Source organism: Aplysia californica, unplaced genomic scaffold, assembly GCF_000002075.1.
Source record: "Aplysia californica isolate F4 #8 unplaced genomic scaffold, AplCal3.0 scaffold00083, whole genome shotgun sequence".
NCBI lineage: Eukaryota > Metazoa > Mollusca > Gastropoda > Aplysiida > Aplysiidae > Aplysia > Aplysia californica.
In genome coordinates, this window is record NW_004797353.1 from 305,718 (window position 1) to 326,092 (window position 20,375).

Sequence of the window (20,375 nt, forward strand, 5' to 3'; positions counted from 1 at the left end):
TGAAACATTCCTCACCGAAACTACCAAAATGAAATCTTGTGAAGGGATTTTGGTCTTTATTGATTATTTAGATGGGCATTAACATAATCACCTATTTTTGTCACAATTTGCAAATTTTACTTGTACTTTTTTGTGGATCACCAAAAAGAGTGAGGATTGTTTCATCAGACGATAAATTTAATCCTGTCCATGTAACATTCCACTCATAATTTTGCCTAGGACTGTAATGAATAATACAAAGTGGATTTTGAAGCCTACATTGTGATAAAACTTTTGAAAAGGATAAAAAACATTTTAGTCCCATTTAAATGGAGGAAATGTGGGTTTTAGAACGACAACCAGTTAGGCCTGTAATGGGGACTGTTTCAAGGACATTCTCAAGGTTCATCCCCATGTAACATTCCTCTCGCAAGGTTTTGAAAACTAGCTAGGTTTTCACAATGACAGGTTTTTCTGCAAAGGTGTTTTGGAAAAGCTAGATCCTGAATAAATTTTTATCATCATTTACAGATAAATGCCATTTTAAAAATTGATTTTTCAATATCTGCTATGTGAACAGTGAGGATTGTTTCATCAGTCATTCTCTATCTGGGCATTGTTACATCCTTACCATGAGTGTTTCTTTTGCACTCCATTGATGTTTTTAGTGAAGTAATGAGTAAATTAGTTAGTTGAAAGTTCATGTATGATAGTGGGAAGAAAAAAAGGATAAGAAAAGGTTATCAGGACTGGCAAACTAAAAAATGGTACTGTGGCCTGTAATATGAAAAGGCTGAGACACATAATAAAGGTTACATGGAATAATATGGAAACTATTCAATGATTGGTCTACAAGATACATTAAAACTTTACAGCCCAGTGATCAATTCATAACTTAGCCTACTTTGAATTATGTTTTTTTTGTGAAGGGGAGAAGGTATTTCAGGCAAAAAGAATGGGGGGGTAGTGTGTCATCAGACCTAAGAGTATGTAGATCCCATTTTTTTTCCCCAGTCACGTTGAAACTCTTAGGTCGTCTTAGAAGGTGAAGATTGTTTCAAATTGTCTCATTGTTAGGTCGACTGAGAGCAAGGCCAGTTCCACTCCAGCAGCCTATTGTGCCCCCTGCAAGACTCTCAAAGCCTCCACTCACTGATGCAGAGAAGTCAAAGAGGAGATATGATAAAAGAAAAGAGCAGGATCCAGATGGTCACAAAGCCTATCTTGCCAAGAAAAAAGAAGAAAACAAGCAACGAAGGGAGAAGCTGAAAGAAACTGCCACAGAGGAGGAGAAAAGGATTCAACGAGAGAAAACCAAGGCAAGAGTAACCAAATGTCGAGAAAAGAAAAGAGCGGAGAAAGAAAGACTTATTGCTGAGGGTGTGTGCCCTGACGCTGATGCTATCACTAAGAAAAGAAAACCGATAACGAGAAAGGAGCAGCAAAAGGCGGAGCTTCAAAGAAAAAGGGACAGTGAGAGGAAAAAAAGAGAGAGAGAGGGGTGGAGTTGGCAGAAAAAGAAAGCAGAAAGCCATAAGGCAAAGGAGAGAAGGCAGAAGAAGAAAGACAAGGAAAGGACAGATGAAGACCAGAATGATCAGAGAAAAGTTGTTGATCCAGACACGGGAGGAAACAGAACTGAGGTCGCAAGGAAGCAGGCCTTGTACAGGGTCCGGAAAGCTCTTCCGAGGGATCCTGCACAGCGACAACAAACCCTGAAGGATTTGACGCTCATGTTACGGAAATCAGTGCTTCAGGAAAGAGTACATAAACTTGTCAGCCGCTGTGACAAGCGGGTGATGAGAGGACTGGCCCAACGCCTCTCTACCATGGACCGTCAATCGAGGACAGCTGGACGCAAGTTATTACAAATGTCTTGCCAACGTCTGCGCAGTATCCAGAGAAGCCATTCCTTCTCAACGGTCTTTATGAGGAAATCCCTAGAAAGCAAGCAGGCAAAGACTGTCGTCGAATTTCTCAAGGAGCATGCGGCACCGTTCGCAGATAAGAAAAGAGCAACGAAGACTGGGGCGACAATGCTCCTGCAAGACGATATGGCCACCCTATTTACTCTCTTCAAGAAGCGCCATCCTGACATCACCGTGTCGAAGAGTCAATTTTACAAGCTGAGGCCAAAGAGCCTCAAACTGCCGCAGTCACTGCAATTGAACCAGTGCCTTTGTGAGCCATGCGCTAACATTGACCTTAAAATCACAGCACTAAAGGCAGCTTACCCAAACATGCCAGCAAGTAAGTCAGCGCTGTTGGATGCTGTATTGTGTGGTAAAAAAGGGGAGTACCACCCTTATGACTGCATAACAATGAAATGTGGCGAGTGCGGACCTGAGAAACTGAAAGCCCTGCTCACTTCCCCGGCAAGGACATCTGTTGAATGCCGTGAGTGGAGAAACAGAAAGTCCACAGAGAAAAGCGGAGTAGTCACTAGAAAAGTTCTGGAGATTGAGGAGTGGGGGGTTAATGAGCTTCTGACCAAGCTCATGAATGAGCTGAGGGCCTTCCCTCTTCACCTTCTGACTGCCAGGTGGCAGTACTGCCAATTCAACAAAATGAAAAGGGAGCTGCAACCTGGACAGGTTATGATGGTGTATGATTTTGCCGAAAATTTTAGGACATCATATCAAGACGAAGTTCAGTCGGCCCACTGGAACTACCAACAAGTCACCCTGCATCCAGTGGTGTGTTACCATAGGTGTCAGGACTGTAACGACTATGTCACACACTCAGTCGTTGCAGTCTCTGATGATCTTAAGCATGACTACTTTGCAGTAGACATCATCCTGCAAAGAGTCCTTTCATTTTTCCAGGAGAGAGGCTACACCTTCAATAAAAGCATCGAGTGGTCAGATGGGTGCATGGCCCAGTATAAAAGCAAAGCGCCATTTTACCTGCTACAAAGCAGGGGTAAAAACACCAATGTACATCGCCATTTTTTTGGCTCGCGTCACGGGAAAAACCCATCTGATGGTGAGTCTGCAGTGGTGAAGTCAGCAGTGACGAGAGCCATAAAGTGCAGGAGGGTTGTGATACAAGACGCCTGGCAGCTGTACCAGTTTGCTGTTGGGAACTTGGAGAGGGACTCTGCTGAAAGGTGCCAGCATTTCAAGAGGAGCTTCATCTTCGTAAAGTCCTCGGATATTGTAAGATTTAACCTGCCGGACCTCAAGCCATTACCCAACACCAGACTGGTCCACTCAATTGTGAGCCACGGTGGACAGGTGCTTCAGTACCGCAACCTGTCCTGTTCCTGCGAGGGGTGCTGCCATGAATCTCCATGTCTCAACAGAGATTATGTTGACAAATGGAAGAGTCACAGCTTCACAAAGAAAAAGAAGGTGAGCATAGCATTCTTACAGGCCTGGTATAATTACTTAATGTTACAGAAGAAGAGAAAGGTGACACCCATCTCTGTAAGAGCAGAATCTCATTATACTACCCAAATGGTTCATTTGGACCGAACTGTCACCATTTCTTTTGTCTTAAGTATTTTAACATTTTACAAGTTTCTCATATTCATATTTTGATACCATTGACAGCATAGTAAGTAAACTACTGGGTATTGGATTAATTTTTCCCTTTTAAGCATTAGGCTATTTCTTGTGCACATCTTTACTTTCATCTTAAAGTTTTCCAAACATTTCTTGAAATGCAAAGAATATATCTTAGCAATCAGAAATAATGCCAATTTACACCTGCACATTCATTGACACTGACATGACTTGCATCCGCTAAATTGTGTATGGATTTAAAAATCAATTTTGTTGTGTATTTCATTGCCAGAGACATTGGCTCCTCTTTATTAGTATCCTCTTTAATAGTGATAGTCTTTCTACATAAAAAAATATGTCGATCTCTTTGCACATATAACGTATAAATGTATTGGTGGTGGAAGTAATTTTTCAGTGCTGATGCTTAATGTTTGTTTTTGATATTTCAGGAACCTGCTGAGACTCCACTGGAGACCGTACAGGATGAAGCTGTGGCGACGCCACTTAAAGAAATGCAAAATCTTCTGACTGTTACTGACTGCAAAGTAAGTATAAATGCCTTTAGAGTGTTAGGCTATGTGACGTGCAGATCACAACAGTGTAAAATTGATTTTCAGTTGTAGAATAATGTCTCTAAGAATTTACAAGTACACTGAATGGGTGAACTGAGTTTGATACTCCGCTGCAGCAAATTGTATGCCCTTGGAAGGGGTATTTTTTCAAAAGGTATAAAAGGGACGGGTCTGGTTAGCCTACTTGACTGCACAGAGTGAAATTGCTTCCCAGGAGGTTGAGAAAATTTATAATGCTTTGTTTTGGTGTATAGAAGGTAAAGGGTAAAGAGCATGTAGAAGCACTTTGAAAGTTTGCTTTTGCACTGGGATTAGGCAGCATTGCTGTATTTTTTTCTTTATTTTGGATTTTCTGTTTCAGAAACCTGTTGAAACAGAGATGATAATGGATGAAAATGCTGCTTCTATGCAGACGGAACATGATGAGGTAAGGCATTGAGTCATGATTTATTTTTGTTTTAGTAAGGTTTTTACAGCACTAACATCTACATAAGGTCATATATGAGGGCCAAGGGGTGGATGTCAACAAAGAATAAGTCCAAACAGGGAATCAGGCTTACTTTGCTCACCTCTCTAGCCTCAACGGCACACAGTCTGCTTCGACTATCAAGGCACCCCAGAAATAACAGTTCCCAAGAGAGTGACAAACATACTAAGGAAGTAGAGGAAAAATGACGATAGTAAGGATGAGGAAAGAAAAAGCAGCAGTTGCCCCTATGTTGTTTTCAATTAGGCCTATAGTATGATATGAATGATGGAGAATAGAAAATTGAAGCCTATTCATTTGAACACTTTTCAGCTTTTCAGATGTTCAAACCAGCACCTCTATATTTTTGCATTTCTTGCTTCTTGAAATAAGTTTTGAACTATTTTTTTAGGAGCAGATAATTGTAACTTTCCGGTTTGCTGCAAAATCCATGTCTTAGACACAGACAAGTGCAGACAATGTGGAGGCATTGAAAACTTATGTTTCTCTTCTTTTTGTTTCAGAGCATCAGTGATGCCAATATTTCTGGCTTATTGTCAACCTCTGGAATGGAATATCTGGAGAATTTGCTGGAGGTAAGATCTTGTACATTCTTTTAGACAGTGGACCATATTGATTTTTATTTTGCAAGGATATGAAAGTTGTCGATCAATGGAACAAAGTCTGGCTTTTTATTGCCTGACAGAGAAGTTCATAGTCAAGCGACAGAGTGTGCCAAAATATTACACTGCTATCTTGTAATTCAAATGATTAATTAAAGGTGAAATTATAAGGATTCCACTGTTGTAATAATAATGGTATAGCTGCTATTTTGAAATTATTAGTACTCACTATATTTTGTTTCGAGATTTTAAATCAAATTAGTTGACCTATCATCATTAGTTTATTTTTATTTAGAGTAAAAGTACACTTGTCTAGTTTTGACTGCTTTTTGTCATTTGTGTCAGTAGGCTCATTGTTGTTACCTTGTTTTACATTTTACCTAGGGAGAAGAAGATCAAGCTGACAAGAAAGAGGAGACAGGTATCCAAGAGGGACAGTATGTTGAGGTCTTCCTGTACGCCACTGGTGGGACCCGTCGCCAATTTAAAGGCATTGTAAGTCTGGGATTTCTTACAAAACATTTGTTGTATTTGCCATAGAAATTACCTGGGTAACTTCTATTTGATGCTTGCCTGAACAAAATTAAATTGTTGACATACAATTCTCATACCAAACTTTGACATCTGGACATTAGCCTTCATCAACAAACCTACGGCACCTAAGGCTCAGGCAGGATGGGGTGACATGAAAGTCTTTTTAGTTTTAGTAAGGTTTTTACGGCGCTCGCAACAGCGTAAGGTCATATGATCGCCAAGTGGTGGATGTCAACAGAGAAGGCCAAACGGGGAATCAGGTTCACTCTTCTCACCTCTCTAGCCTCAACAGCACATAGTCTGCTTATACTATCGAGGCACCCCAGAAATAGCAGTTCTCAAGAGAGTGATAAACATACACTAGAAGTAGAAGAAAATGACAATGGTAAGGATTAGGAAACGAAAAGCAGCATTTTCTCCGTGTTGTTTTGGCACAGTATGAGCATGTCATTGATAAATCAGCCCATTTACAATTTTACTGTGTATAAGAATGTGTTAATATCCCCCCTTTGTGAATGGCTTAAAGATACTTCAGTTAGTAGCACTGCTCTAAGGGGTTGATGAAAGTCTAAGCATTCAAAAGTTGGGATTATGTAGGTTTTTCTTCCCATTAAACTCACGACAGACATTCATTTATCCACTGCTTTCAAATTGACACATTTGACATGACCTGTTATACCCTTTCTTTTTTTGTGCAAGTGGAGAAGACCTTTCCTGGGGAGGTGCAAGTAAGGTATATGAAGCCTGTAGGATCTGGCCTCTACATCTGGCCGGAGCCCGATGACACCTCAGTCATACCAATTTATGACATTTGCCGCACCCTTGAACCTCCTGCATTAGTTTCTCGTGGCCGCTACAAATTTGAATGAGCGCGCACAGAGTTAACATTTACTGTATTGTCACTCTCTTGTACGATGACATTTAATAGATCTTGAAGCTATTCGTCATCTGCTATTATTAAGACTGTGTCCCGTGTCGTCTGATATATTTTACATTGTTTACGTTGTGTCCCCCTATCGAGATACTGTACCTGGCATTTCTTCTGTGTGTCTTGTGATATTTTCACTATACAGGGCGTTTTAAATTTCATTTCATTCAGTTATGGCTAGCTTCACGTCTAAGAGCAGCTAAGAATGACTCAAGTACTCAATTTCAGACTTCGAAGCTGTAACAATTCAGCTCTCTATTTGCTGCACTTTATTTCTTTGACCGTAGTCAAATACCATTGGACACCCCCCGGGGCGGTGCCACTGACTAAGTGTCTTTAGGCCATTCCCAAAGGGCGGACATTTCTCGTTCTAGTGCACAGTAGAATTGTAAATGGGCTGATCTAACAATGTCATGCTCATAACTGTACCTGAACTACAACAGGGAACTGCTGCCTTTTCTTTCCTAATCCTTACTATCGCCATTTTCCTCAACTTCTTTTGTGTGTTTGTCACACTCTTATGGCCCGCTATTGCCGGGGTGCCTTGATAGTCGAAGCAGACTTTGTGCTGCTAAAGCTAGAGAGGTGAGCAGAGTAAGTCTGATTCCCTGTAAGGACTTCTCTGTTGACATTCACCCCTCATATGACCTTATGCAGTTGCGAGTGCCGTAAAACCTCTACTAAAACTAAAACTAAAATAACATTGGACATCATTAGTCTGTATGTGAAAGAATATTGTCACATCTACTCTCCACTCAGTAAAATCTAAGATCTCGAAAGGCAGTGGAGACCAGTACCGGTATGTTTATTGTCGGACCTGATTGTAACAATCCTCACTTTCGATTTTCAATAGCTCTTTTTCATCAGTTCTAGTTTATTCTTTAAAAAAATACTGTGTCTATTAAATGCATTTGCTTCACAAATTACTTTGTTGTAAAGAAATAATGCCTTTAAGTTTGCTACAAAGAAGTTCTAGTGGAATATTGTATGCCGTATTTTGTCCAGTAACATTCCTCACCATTTAGCCAAAATGTGTTGCCTTCCTCATGATTTACAATTTTGAAATATGTTTGGGTCTTCTTATGATCTCTCAATGTTTATATTTTTATAAAGTGATGACACTATCTTTCATCTATGTGTACTTTGATGAAGAAACTAATAATGGTGACTGTCAATTTTTCTGACATTTTTCCTGTAACGTTCCTCACCATTTTATGCAATTTTCTTGAACAGTGTTGTCCTTAAGTCAATATCTTTCAAGTGGTTTTGTGTCTTCTGGTAAATAAAACATGAGCAGAAGAACAAATCAATTTGATTTTGTCTGAATATTTTGTTTTTGTTGTCAATGTTTGTGTTTGTAACAATCCTCACCAACTTGAAAAGCAAATTTTCAGGCGTAACTGTGTCAAACCTAATTATCAAAGAGGTCTACAATTTTCAGGAGTGGCCAATGAGACATTTCTCTTTATGACCTGCTATAGAAAAGTATTAAAATTTGACTTAAAATTTTGAACTTGAATGTTACTTTTAGTAAACAGTACTGGTGGAATGACCCATATATTCACCTGGGATTGACGATATATGTGACTCGTGGAAAGCATACCCACAGCCTGAAACTGTTAGGGTACAAACACCACATGATAAATCGTTCAGAAAGTGTTGCTGGCTGAAAAGATTCTACCTTCCACACACAAAATATCGAGCCATTGTGGTGGAATATCAAAGAGTGGGTGAAATGACCTGGCATCAAGTCCATGTATTTGTATTTGTATTGCAGTATTTAGCTTGTTACTTGTTTGTATTGTCAGTGGGAAAAGGGCTATTGCTTCATTCTTTTTTAAGTCGAGCTGCTCATATTAGGCCTTCTCATTCAGACTGACAACAAACAAACTTCACGAGTTTCAGTGAGAGAAATTCTTCAAAGGAAGAGGAATTGATTTTTTTTGCGTGCGGGTGTGAAAGTAAAAATTTACCCAGTTTGGCAGGCACACAGCACAATCGGTAGGTCTCAGAAATCTTAAGTATCCAAGTGCATCCTGCTTTCCCCTCTCCTGCATACATAGTATGACACACAATAAAATGTGTATAACCTACACAATCAACTTAAGCCTCTTGTGTAACATACAATTATCCATGGATATTGTTTTGATCCATATGTTTATTTCTGCTTTCTTGTTCATTTGTTTTAGGATTTTGTCAAAAGTGAGACCGCTGTAACAGCCAAACATGACTTCTCTGAACACGTGCTATAAAAGAACTTTTTAAAAATTATAAACCATAAGAGATCTGGCTTGGGGATTTATTATAGGCCTGGCGGAAATCCTGTTATTACCGGTTCCAAGATTGTTATAAATGGGCCTCACTGTAATTTTTTTTCTAACACAGCTGGGGGGGGTTTTCAGATCATTTTCAATTTTGTAAAGACATATTTTTTACTTATGATTTTTTTAAAAACATATATATATTATGTATGGTATTTTTAGAGGATTATTTCCTTGTTTTCTGAATTCAGGTTATGTATCAGGACAGCGGCGTGGGGATAAATGAATAAATTCTTCTACTTAAAGAAACTCGTAACCATGATCTGTGACCTTTTTTCAATTGTTTGTTTTACCAGGTACAACACTTTAAACCAGCTTGTTTGTATCCTTTGCAACAATGTGATAAAGAATGACCTCTTGTGGGCTGCACACGTTCAGAGTAAACAACATAAAGAGGTATTCCCTTTTCTTTCTTTGTTGATTATGGTTTTAATTGTAGTTGTAAATTAATTTAGTGTGTGCAATCTCTTTGTTGTCTTTTATCATCATAAAACACACAGTGACAAAATCTTCATCCTTTTTTACATTTAAATCACCATGTTGCTGGTTTCTTTAGTTTTTGCATAAAATGTGACTTCAGTTATAGTGGCATGCATTTTAAAAATAAAATTACTTGTGTGAAGATTTAAACTTTAAAAAAAAAAGTACCCCCGGGGCAGTGCCACTGACTGAAGTGTCTTTAGGCCATTCCCAAAGGGGGGACATTTCTCCTTCAAGCATAGTAGAAATGTAAATGGGCTGAGTCATGTCACGCTCATAACTGTGCCTGATCTACAACAGGGAACTGCTGCTTTTTCTTTCCTGATCCTTACTATTGTCATTTTCCTCTACTTCTCTTGTTTGTTTGTCACTCTCTTGTGACCTGCTATTTTGGGGTGCCTTGATAGTCGAAGCAGACCTTGTGCTGTTGAAGCTAGACAGGTTAACAGTCTAAGTCTGATTCCCTGTAAAGACTTCTCTGTTGACACCCACCCCATGGCGCTCATATGACCTTATGCAGTAGCGAGCGCCGTAAAACCCTCTACTATAATTTTTTTTAAAATAATGAACTTTAAAAAGGTAGGCTAATGTGTCTAAGGTTAGAAAAAAGTTTTATGTTACAAAGTGATAAAGTATTCAGCCCTATTATTTGTTTTTCTTTCCTTCGGCAAAAGATGTCATGTTGTGCTGTTTGAGAAAATGTGTTTTCTGTTTTCTTGTTGCTTTGATATTTCCTAGGAGCCTTAATTAATGATACGGTATTTGCACATCATTTCAGAGGGCTATTGCCCTAAAGACACAAGGACCTGCCAAGCCTGCTCATTTGGAAGCCACATCAGTCAAACGAAAAGCAGATGCTGTTGGTGGGGTTGACCCTAAAAGGAAGAAAACAGGTGCGTTTCTGCTGTCTTTTTATCAGGAGAGGTAATTCATTATCATCATTTGATTTCCTTTCTCCGTCTGGATCACAGAAAAGACCAACAGCGAACGTTTTCCAGTTTTTTTCCAATTTTGTATAATAGCTTCTTGACATTATTTCATGTCTTTCCACTTTTCTGTACATTTTTCTCAGTGACTTATCTCCAGGTTCAAAGTGGCCCTCCCTAGAATATTTTACTGATCATTGTCTGGGTGGGTTTTTTTTACTGGCAGCGCTCTGAGATTATTAATCATTTTTTGGTACTCTATTATTATTTCAAATTTCCATCCTGTTCCATGAAGATTTGCTTCTCCTGTTCACACACATGACGCGGGATATTGATATACTCAGATTACAGCAAGTCAAAGTTTCAAATTGTATGGATTTGAGACTTGGAATGCGTCTTAGACTTGCATAAAGAGGATTTAGGTTTTCTTGAACAAGTGTTTAAGGAAGTTACTGAGGATCAGATGGACAGACAAGGTCACCAACGAGGAAGTATTAAGAAGGAGACAGAGCCCAGTCAGAGATGAGGTGGGAAGAAGGCGTTAGCGATGGATTGGACATAGTCTCAGGAAGTCAAGCAGCTGCATAACAAGGAAAGTGTTAGATTGGAATCCAAGGGTAAGACCGTGTGGAACCTGGAGAAGAGTCATGGAAATGGATGTACAGAAAAGTGGGAAGACATTGAGTGACATCAAGTGACTAGGGATAGGGAAAGGTGGAAAGTGTGTATTAGCGGCTTACATCCTGATCCAGGGTGAGAAAGGCAATGATGATGATCCTATTGTGAGTCTCAAGACTACGCTTATCAAGTTTCCCCTCCCCTTTACCTTTATAGCTTTCCATCTCTGACCGAGTTCTCCCGCCTTTGTCCTTACGCACCATTACATTGTGACCACACCAGGGCGTAGTGTAGAACACAGCAATTAAGATTCAGTCTGCTTTGCAAATTCGAGAGTAGAGACAACTGCTGCTATGGTCAGGGAAGAGTTCACAGTTTAATGTGATCCTGCCAGGAGCGAATTTGTAGGCCATACCCACCCAGTATGTGATGTAAGTTTAGGTGGAGAGCTCAGATGCAAGTGCGATGTTAGGAGAAAACAAACGCGTCTGCGTTTTCACACCTCGGTGTGATCCCGTCCGGGGCAAACATTGTACCGTTTCATCGTGACTTACTGCGCACATGTGATCACATTTACTAGAGTGGTTGATCTGTGACACAATGGGTAGTTCAATGATAGCAAATTTTCTTTCTAGGTTGATCAGCTGTGCCTGCCCGCATTTTTGTTCTGTAAATTATTATCTGAAATGCGGGATCTTAACCGAATGTAGACCTTCAGAGTGAATCAGAGTGGGATCTTAAGGGTGACTTTTGTAAAGTAAAAATTCTGTTTTCTTAAAACAGCGGGATCTTTAGCGAACCGGGATCGTAAGCGATGGGATCTTAAGTGGAGACTACTGTATACAATTTGAAGGTTTGAAGGTATGTGTAGGTTTTCTGCATATGTGCGTTGATTGGAGCAAATGAGTCACTGTGTGTTTATACCTGACATTTAAGAGTTGTTGTAAAGTGCACATTCCTCAGCAGGTGATAAGAGGATGTCACTAGCAGTGGCTACTTCTTTTATTTCCCCTCTGTTGTTCCTGTCAGTCTGGCTGGCTCTTTCCCTACAATAAATGACCGCTATTGTATTGATGTGCTGTTTTTTACGCAAACGAACAAAGCTTACACCTCCAGTAATGACAAGATAGTGAAGATCCTACCAGCAGTTACTTGTAAGTTAAATAAAGGGCAGGCCTTATTATTCTATCCTTTGCAACTTTTTAAAATTTATCCTCACTTCTGGTATTTTATCTGCATTTCAGAAACAGCCCAACCTGTAAAATCAAAAAGGTAAATATAGTAATTGTTTGTCTGATTACAAGTTAGAATCTATACATTTATGTTCCTGTGTTGATATCTTGATTTTCGTTGTTACTGGTGTTTTACTAGCTCTGTTATTTATATATGGGATCTTATTTGGGCTAACCAGGTAACAGTCTCTTGGGGGGAGGGGGGTTGGAGGATGGGGGAGATTTACTCTTTGGCATTATTTGATTGCTCTGTATGGATTATGAAACCGATTTGTAAACTAACAACCTCGAAGCAAAAGAAATAATTCATGCTACAAGCAGCCTCAAGTGATGTGTCTTTGTGTAGCCGTGCAAAGTTCGGTGTGCTACGTCTCACATGAAAGAGCATTAGGAAAATCAGGTCTAAATATAAAATATTTTCAGCTGTCTTTGTAAGCTTGTCATGTGTGTGTTCTACAGACTGTTAGAAGTGGGAGCAAGTTATTTTCTCTGTGGATCGATTCCATTTAATGTTCTTGAACGCTACGATAATTCTGATTAGATAGGCTACCTTAATGCATTGTTTTTGCTGCACATATTCTGTCTGTTCCTACTATAGATTAAATTGTATCTAGAACTAAATGTCCAGCTCCAATAATAAACTGATTTGTGCTTTCAGTTTGCCTTCAGATTTCTTTGATGATAATGCTCAGCGCCAAGAGACACGAGAGAAGGCAAAAGCAGCGTTTTTAGCAGGGTATTCTTCTTCAGAGGAAAGTGATGATGATGATGAGAATGATGATGATGATGAGAATGATGATGATACGGGTCAGACAAAGACACAACCAGATTCTTCCTCATCAGCAGCTGCAGCAGCAGCAGCATCAAAAAAGGGCCTTCCTTCAGGTACGCCGAAGTATATATTTTCTATTAAAAGATAAAGAAATTATATTAGGTCTACTCGAAGTGTAAATGGTAAATGAACTTTATGCATTCATTCCTTCTTTTATTTTTAAAGGAAAGGACTGAAAAGTAATCAACTTAGAATTAGGCAATGCTCCTTCGCATCAGAAAACACTGTTTGTGTTGTATTGCACTACCTTAGAATTACAAAGTTTTATCTGCTCATTATCTAGTTTTGAGAAATTTGACCTAAAAATAATTTTGTGTCTCACTATATGTCAAGCTTTTTCAAACTTTGTAATTCTAAGGTAACGATTAGTCAACATTTTGCGCCCTGTTGTGCTGATGCATATTATTTACAAGGCCAATGCCTATCTGAAAATACTGATTGCCCAATTCAAAGGAGGAAGAAAAGGATAGATGAGAAGCGTTAAAACTCAGTTTTCTATGCTTTCTATTTCAGATTTCTTTGACCCTGGCGAGGAGCCATCAGGCTCAGAAGAGAAACCAGAGTCCCAGCAGAACAAGAAGATGTCAGAAATTTTACCAGAAGGCTTCTTTGATGACCCTAAGATGGATGCTAAGGTAAATGGAACAAAAGTCTATGGTTGTATTTGTATGTAGAAGAAAGTACTGTGAAAAAGGACAGGGTCGTCTTACTCAAAAAGATAACAAGAAGTTGACCCCAAAAAGTTATCTTGTTTTAGAATCTGTCTTAATATTTTTTTATGAATTGCTTTTATGAGTTTTTAAATCTGACTAGGCTGTTGATAAAAGCTTATAATACTCGTACGGGTAGTGTTTTATGTGGGCGGTTGGCGGGTGCTCTGGTGTGGTTTGCTCCTTCTTTCCTATTAAACATCTATCATCTTTATCTCCCCTCCTTTTTTATGTTTGTTACTGTCTTATAACACCTCTAATCTTCTGGCGCTCATATGACCTTATGCAGTTGAGAGCGCCATAAAAGCTCTACTAAAACTAAAAAAGAGTGTTTTATAAATGCAATGTATTATTATTATTATATCATTCTTGCAATAGCTAATTCAGTTTCAGAGCTGTGCAGTGCATTTTCACAGAGTGAGATCAGTTAGCCTAAGATGCAAAACATTTCTCTCATTTGTTCATAGTGTTTGTTTACTGTACTAACCCAAAGAGTTTGTTATACATAATAAATAAAACCTTTTTTTCCCCCAAAACCATCTCTTTTCATCAAATTGAATAAGGAAGTTTAGGTGTTTTCACTCACCCATAGACACAATTTAGTCTTATCATCAATCCTGCATTTTTTATTGCGTACTTTTCATGGCAAGGGTTCTTACTGCTGTGTCCTATGCTATGAATACCAAATTTATCTCTGTGCATTTTGTGGATTCTCTTACCCTCACATCTCCATTCTCAGGTCAGGAAAGTGGAGTACAAAGACAAAATGGAGGAGGAGTGGGACCTGTTTCAGAGAGCCATGAAGGAAGAAGCTCATGTAAGTATGGGGTTGTTTTTGTTTGATTTGTGGTGGCATGGTCTGCCTTTCCATTTTCCTCAAATCTCAAAGATTGCTAGAGAGTTAGATGGGCGGGTGACATGATACTGCCCCCAACTGTTTTCTGTAAGACTTGACAGCTGTTCATATGACCTTGTGCAGTTGCGAGCGCCGTAAAACCCTCTACTATTAAAAAAAAATAAATAAATGACAGTTGTGTTCTGCTTTCAATAATTTCATGCTCAATAGAGAATTTTGGAAAGGGACTCAAGTACAATTGACTTGTGGGCTTTGTTCTCATTACTATTTACAAATCCAGTCTTGAAAATTAATAACTTTGCTGTAGAGTTGGCAAATCTGTGAAGAGCAATGCTGAAAATCTATACTTTCTGTATATCATAAAATTTTTTCTCTTTAACTCCTTCGTTGCATTATGACATAGGCTACCTGGTACATATTGAAAATTCATAATTTTTAGCACTGAGCTGAACCATGTACGTCACGGAAGTGGGCAAAATTTGTCGCTCCTGATTGTTTATGTGACGTTACATGTATGTCATGATAATAGCCTAGCTCTAATTCTTCTGTACAGAGTTTTAGCCACAAACGCTGCATAGATTCATATTTGAAATAAAAGATGCGCGTATTGGTACCAAATTTGCTAATATTATTTTACTGCTAGGCTTGCAAGCAATCGATAAATACAGATCTAGGCTTGCGGGAGGCCGTGTGCTCTCGTAAAACGTCAAAATCGAAGTGACTTTAAAAAGTCAAACAAATTCACTTTTTTAGTTAGATTTGCAGGTTATTCGAAATTATGAGTAAGATGGGAGGAAATGGGGAATAAGAAAAATGACAATCGAAGACCCGATATCCGAAATATGTCTTGAGTGATATAGATCTAGATCTAGACCGTGCGTCCATTACTACTGAGACTTTAAGCTACTTCTTGGGAAACGAGCTCAGCTAAAAATCCAGTGCTGACAGTAGGAACGTTTACCCCCTGGCAACGAACGGGTTAAGCAACAAAAAACATGGGTAAAACACAGAAAATCCAGCGGCCCCTCAGATTTTGATTTAAGTTTAAGTGGACTCCACTGTGTTTGCTGTCTTTAGAAGTGATGATCCACTGGTGTAAATCTCATGACACAGATATAGATAAAATTAGTGATTTTGAATTAGGGTGATACAATCGGTTTGTCACTATTTGATGTCTTTTAATAAATGATCTACTGTTGTTGCCATAACGTTATTTAGAGAATGTGTCTAACTTTTTCTTCCTCTATCCCCAGGTTTCTGAGGTCATCATGGAAGAAGAGGATGAGCAGGCCAATCTGGACAGAAACATTGATGAGATTGACGACCAGATGTAAGTCACAGGGGTTGTCAAGTCTATGAATCCATCAACCTTATCTCTCCTCCGTCTTTTTTGTGTTTGCTACTCTCTTGTAACACCTGTAATCTTGGGCACTTATATGACCTTATTGCGTTGCTAGTGCCGTAAAACTTTTACTAAAACTAAAACAAAAGTCTATGAGTGTTGTCTCTGAAAGAATACTGTGGTACCTCAGTTGATGTGACCCTGGAGTATAGGGAGAGTGGTCATGATGCAAATCTCTTTATGAAATTGGGATAATTTGGATGAATTAAGTTTTGCTCCCCATCTTGAACAAGGATGAACATGAATCACTTTCTGATTTTTGCACCCTTTACTGCTCCTAAAATTTTGTGTAAAAGTGCATAATTCAAAGCTAGCAAATCTACCTAGGGCTGTTAATTGTTCTATGATTGTCAGACAAATTCATATTCCCTGTACTGTTGCCCTGAGAACTTTTTTTAACTGCTACCCTCGTAATGTGTGACATTCACAGAAAACCCAGCTGTGCTCATTCCTCCTTTAGAAATATCAGTATCAGAACAATTTTAATTCAAACATAGAATTTACTTTGCAAAATTTCAATTTTAATGGATAGTTACTACTTTAGACATTTAGTTTGCAATTTTTTGTCTTTATTATTTTGTGCAAAATGTGTACATTTATTTGAGTTTGAGGTGCTGAAAAATGAACTCACTGACTGAAAACATCATAGTCCAAGCACAATTTTTTTACTGAAAAGTTACAATAGTTCTTGTCAGTATTGTCATGGTCTTCTTTTTTCCCCGTTTCCAGTCACAGGTGGCAGGAAGTGGAAAACCTCCATGTGAAGAAAGAAACCATTCTGAAGACGACAACAAAAGAAGGACAGAAGGATGAGGACAGTGGGGACGATTTAGAGGAGGAAGACCTCGACCAGTTCTTGGAATGGCGGGCCAAGAAAGTGATGAAATGAATTCATCGGAGAAAGAAATTAAGACAAAACTATGACAATAGAATAAACAAATGTAAGGAAAATCTCGTCCTTATTCTGTGGAACAATGTTGTTTGCTACTGCCCACTGCCATGCAAATGTTACTGAAATCAGTCATGCTGGTAATGAAGTGAGAGGAATGCTCAGACAATTTGAAGGTGGACCAAGCTGTCAGTGTTAGGACAGCCCTTGCTGTGTAATCGTGAGCTAAGCGATATAACTGATGAAGACCATAACGCCAAGAGGTTTGCTGTTGTTGTTTTTGTCACGATTGACTGATGGTGTTGACAGGAACAGATGCAAACATGTATTCTGACATGAGATGGAAACTGATGAAGGTACAGCCGTGGTAAGGGAGAAATCATGATCTGAAAACTGTCTTGAGTGTTTCTTTGATTTTTTACTTGAATTGAGGCTGTAATTTACTGAAGAAACAGGTAAAGGGTAAGTTTGAAGTATTATCCATAAGGGCTGGGGGGGTTTTAATATAACACTTTTAAACATAGTTCATACAGAGATACTAAAAAAATACAGTTTGCCATCTGTAATATTTGATTTTTTAAATTCATTTGTGAGGCATGCTGACAAAATGAGTCAAAGTAAGCTGGGGCTGCCATTTCCTCCGCTAAACTCCGCTACAGCGACAGCGGGCCCATCAGAAAGAGAGTTGCTGGGAGCAGGGTGTCTGCCATGCCCCGGGAATTGGAAAAAAATTACAGAGACCTGGGAAAATGCATAAAAGATCTTGAATATTTGAAAACCAAATCCAATGACGTCATTATCAAATTCATTTTTGCCTATCGCGATTGTGATATTAATTCAGCTTTTCCCGGTCTGAGATTACGTTACACGCGGAATTGTATGTGACACCGAGGCTCGACCGGAAAATCAAGATCTACTTTTGCTTTCGTTACCACCCAGAAATTTGTCAGTCATAGTCTGATAATGCAACATTTGTAACATGCATGTTCTGCATTACAAACGGGGTGTTGCCATGAGAATTAATCAATATTCATCACTGTGCTGTCACTTGTGGAGACAAAAAGAAAGTTATTATCAGTGATGTTTGTGACCAAAAGTGAAAAAGGAGGAAAATGTCGCGTGACATATAAAAGTCAGTTTTCCCATTAAAGACTCCCATCTTTAAAACAACTTGAGGGGACAGATAAAAGCTAAAATAGCTGTACTTACATTATCTTCAACTTGAGTAGGCATACAGGCATCCCCCTGTTAACATTTTCTTCTCTTGTTGAAAGGCCCTTGCAATGAAGACTGGTGTCTCTTGAAGGCCTTCTTGATGGCGCTCTCTTTGATCATTCTGGCTTTTGCAATTGTTGTCAGAGTGTGCACTTGCTGCTCTAAAGCTCTCTTCTTCTCCTCTTTTTATTCTCTAACTTTGTTCAGTTGCTTCCTGTATCTGGCATGGGAAGACTTCATAGAGCACGCAAAGTTAGGGTTGACAGCAGTGTGCAAGGTTTCCTTTCTCTTGAAGCAGTCCACAGCAGAAGTATCCCTTGACATCAGGAAATATTTGATGGTCTGGACAGCAGAAAATGTAGACATTGTCATGTTGCCTGACTTAACCTTTATGATGTCTTTCATCCTGGAGAATGAGCCTTCAACTTGTGGCCCATGAAATATGGAGAGACATGCTCTGGCTAACTTCTGGAGTGTAGGAAACTTTTTTTGCTTGCTCCACCATGCATCCACTCTTTCATGTGTATTAGTGTTTGGAGTGATGTTATACTCCTTGATTTCAGTGGCCAGCAAATTCATTTTTACAGGGGTTAAATAGTGTGGACAATAATCCTTTAGATTATTGAGAGATTTTCCTACCACTGAATGGCAAGGCACTTCTGGATCAAGGGCAAAAAGGCATGCAAGGAACTTGTCAAACGGCAGGGTTGTCAAGAGGTGTTTGGCACAAAACATATATAGGCCTTTGAGACAGTCATGAGAAAACTGTTTTGATCAGCATAACCTTTGAAGAGTTTCAAAGTTGTTTTCCACACTGCCAACATCAAGTTTCAGGAGCTGGTTGGGAGAAAGGTCCACAATTTTCTCTGGCTTGAGGAAGCTAGCAAGAATTTCTTGGTAGTGCTCACTTGAAAATCATGCATCTTGTGCACCATTGGCTCAACACTTTGAAAAGTACACACATATTCTTTTAAAATTGGCAGTGCTGAAGAATAGAAGTTCAAGATCAAACTTGTCTGGGTGAAATGTGTGAACAGTCTATCTATAATCCTCTGCTTCCTGTCACAATTGTCTTTGCTCAGAGTTTTGAACATTTTCTTCAAACGCTGAAAAATCTGATGCTCTTTGATTACACCCTTGCTGTCAGGTTTGTAGAACTGATGGATGAAGTCATTGATTACATCTTTGTGAGTCTGGGGTGAAGAGATGAATGGAAAGTAGAACAACCTCAGCATGTCTAGTAATCTCAGAGTTGAGAAAGTGGTGTCATACACAGAAAGCCATCTGTGTGGAATAAAGCATTGAGGAGCACTGTACTTCACATTAAAGAGATCACAGAGCTCTGCAAGAATGTCCTTAGAAACAGATGACCACTTAAAATCTGTGTTCAGATCATGAAAGAGCCTTTCTACCCTATCATCAAAGGGTTTGTAAAAAATTTTCACTGCATTATGTGTGTGGTGGCATGAGTCCCCATTGATATCTAGAAGGTGAGGAACATGGTTCCTGAGGCGCGCTTCAACTCCAGATTTTGCACCTCTCATGACACTGCATGAGTCAAGCGGACAAGATTGCAGATTTTTCCATGGAATTGAATTGCTGTCAATGAGATTTTTGATGGCTCTGAAAATAGTTTCTGCATCTGTTTTAATCAGTTCCACAGAATCTAAATGTTCAATTACAACTTGCTCTTCCACTGGGCTGTAGTAACTAACCAACACAGCTAGCACCTTTTTATTGTTAGAGGATGTTGCCTCATCAATGTTCAAGGAAAATGGACATGCCATCATGTTTTCAATAATCCCTTTGGTAAAGAAGTCTGACACTCCGTATTTCAGTTTATATGCAGCTGTGCATCTATCTAGGGAAACACCTGCTAGGGCCTTTGGGTCACTTGAGCATTCACAAATTAATTCTACCAGTTTTGGAGCTACAGAAAAAGAAATGTTTTCTGCCATCATGCTCAAAACCATAACTTCTAAATTGGCAGTGCAATTGCTCACAGGGATCAAGCTACAACTATCGTATTCACGAGGCTGACTTGGGGGTGGTTCAGAAGTCGAATGTTCATCAGAAGAACCAGCAGAAGATTTATTAGACCTAGGTCTAAATAAAGGGAAAAGGGGTGTTTCTTGAGTCTCCTTTGAGAACTGACCACCAAGAGTATAATTTGTCTTCCTATACTCCACTCGAGAAACATGTTTTGTAGATTGAACATGATCTACTAATGCAACCTTGCCTTTTTCACCATAGCTTATCACATCATTGCAATACGAACAAAGGGCT

At 39.1% G+C, this 20,375-nt stretch overlaps 2 protein-coding genes across 2 annotated transcripts in view; both read left to right on the plus strand.

The window, feature by feature from the left end:
- LOC101861796 overlaps positions 1-6,983 on the plus strand; it is a 13,861-nt gene extending 6,878 nt beyond the window's left edge. The window contains exons 3-8 of the mRNA XM_013080375.2: positions 1,057-3,332; positions 3,935-4,030; positions 4,419-4,484; positions 5,048-5,119; positions 5,531-5,641; positions 6,380-6,983. Coding sequence (XP_012935829.2) covers positions 1,057-3,332; positions 3,935-4,030; positions 4,419-4,484; positions 5,048-5,119; positions 5,531-5,641; positions 6,380-6,412 — 2,654 coding nt within the window. The 3' untranslated portion in view covers positions 6,413-6,983. The remainder of the gene's footprint in view (positions 1-1,056; positions 3,333-3,934; positions 4,031-4,418; positions 4,485-5,047; positions 5,120-5,530; positions 5,642-6,379) is intronic.
- A 2,295-nt stretch (positions 6,984-9,278) lies between these two features.
- On the plus strand, positions 9,279-16,874 carry LOC101862020 (zinc finger protein 830). The gene is made up of 6 exons (XM_035968795.1): positions 9,279-9,308; positions 10,188-10,302; positions 13,531-13,652; positions 14,467-14,544; positions 15,837-15,913; positions 16,715-16,874. The coding sequence occupies exons 1-6, from the start codon at positions 9,279-9,281 to the stop codon at positions 16,872-16,874; spliced, it is 582 nt and encodes a 193-aa protein (XP_035824688.1).
- Positions 16,875-20,375: the final 3,501 nt, after the last annotated feature.

Bases quoted from the DNA above. Each gene is read 5' to 3' on its own strand.
- LOC101862020 (XM_035968795.1), top strand. From the start codon at position 9,279: ATGACCTCTTGTGGGCTGCACACGTTCAGA. The intron at 9,309-10,187 runs GTAAACAACATA...ACATCATTTCAG, and splicing joins GTGGGCTGCACACGTTCAGA to AGGGCTATTGCCCTAAAGAC. The intron at 10,303-13,530 runs GTGCGTTTCTGC...TTTCTATTTCAG, and splicing joins CCCTAAAAGGAAGAAAACAG to ATTTCTTTGACCCTGGCGAG.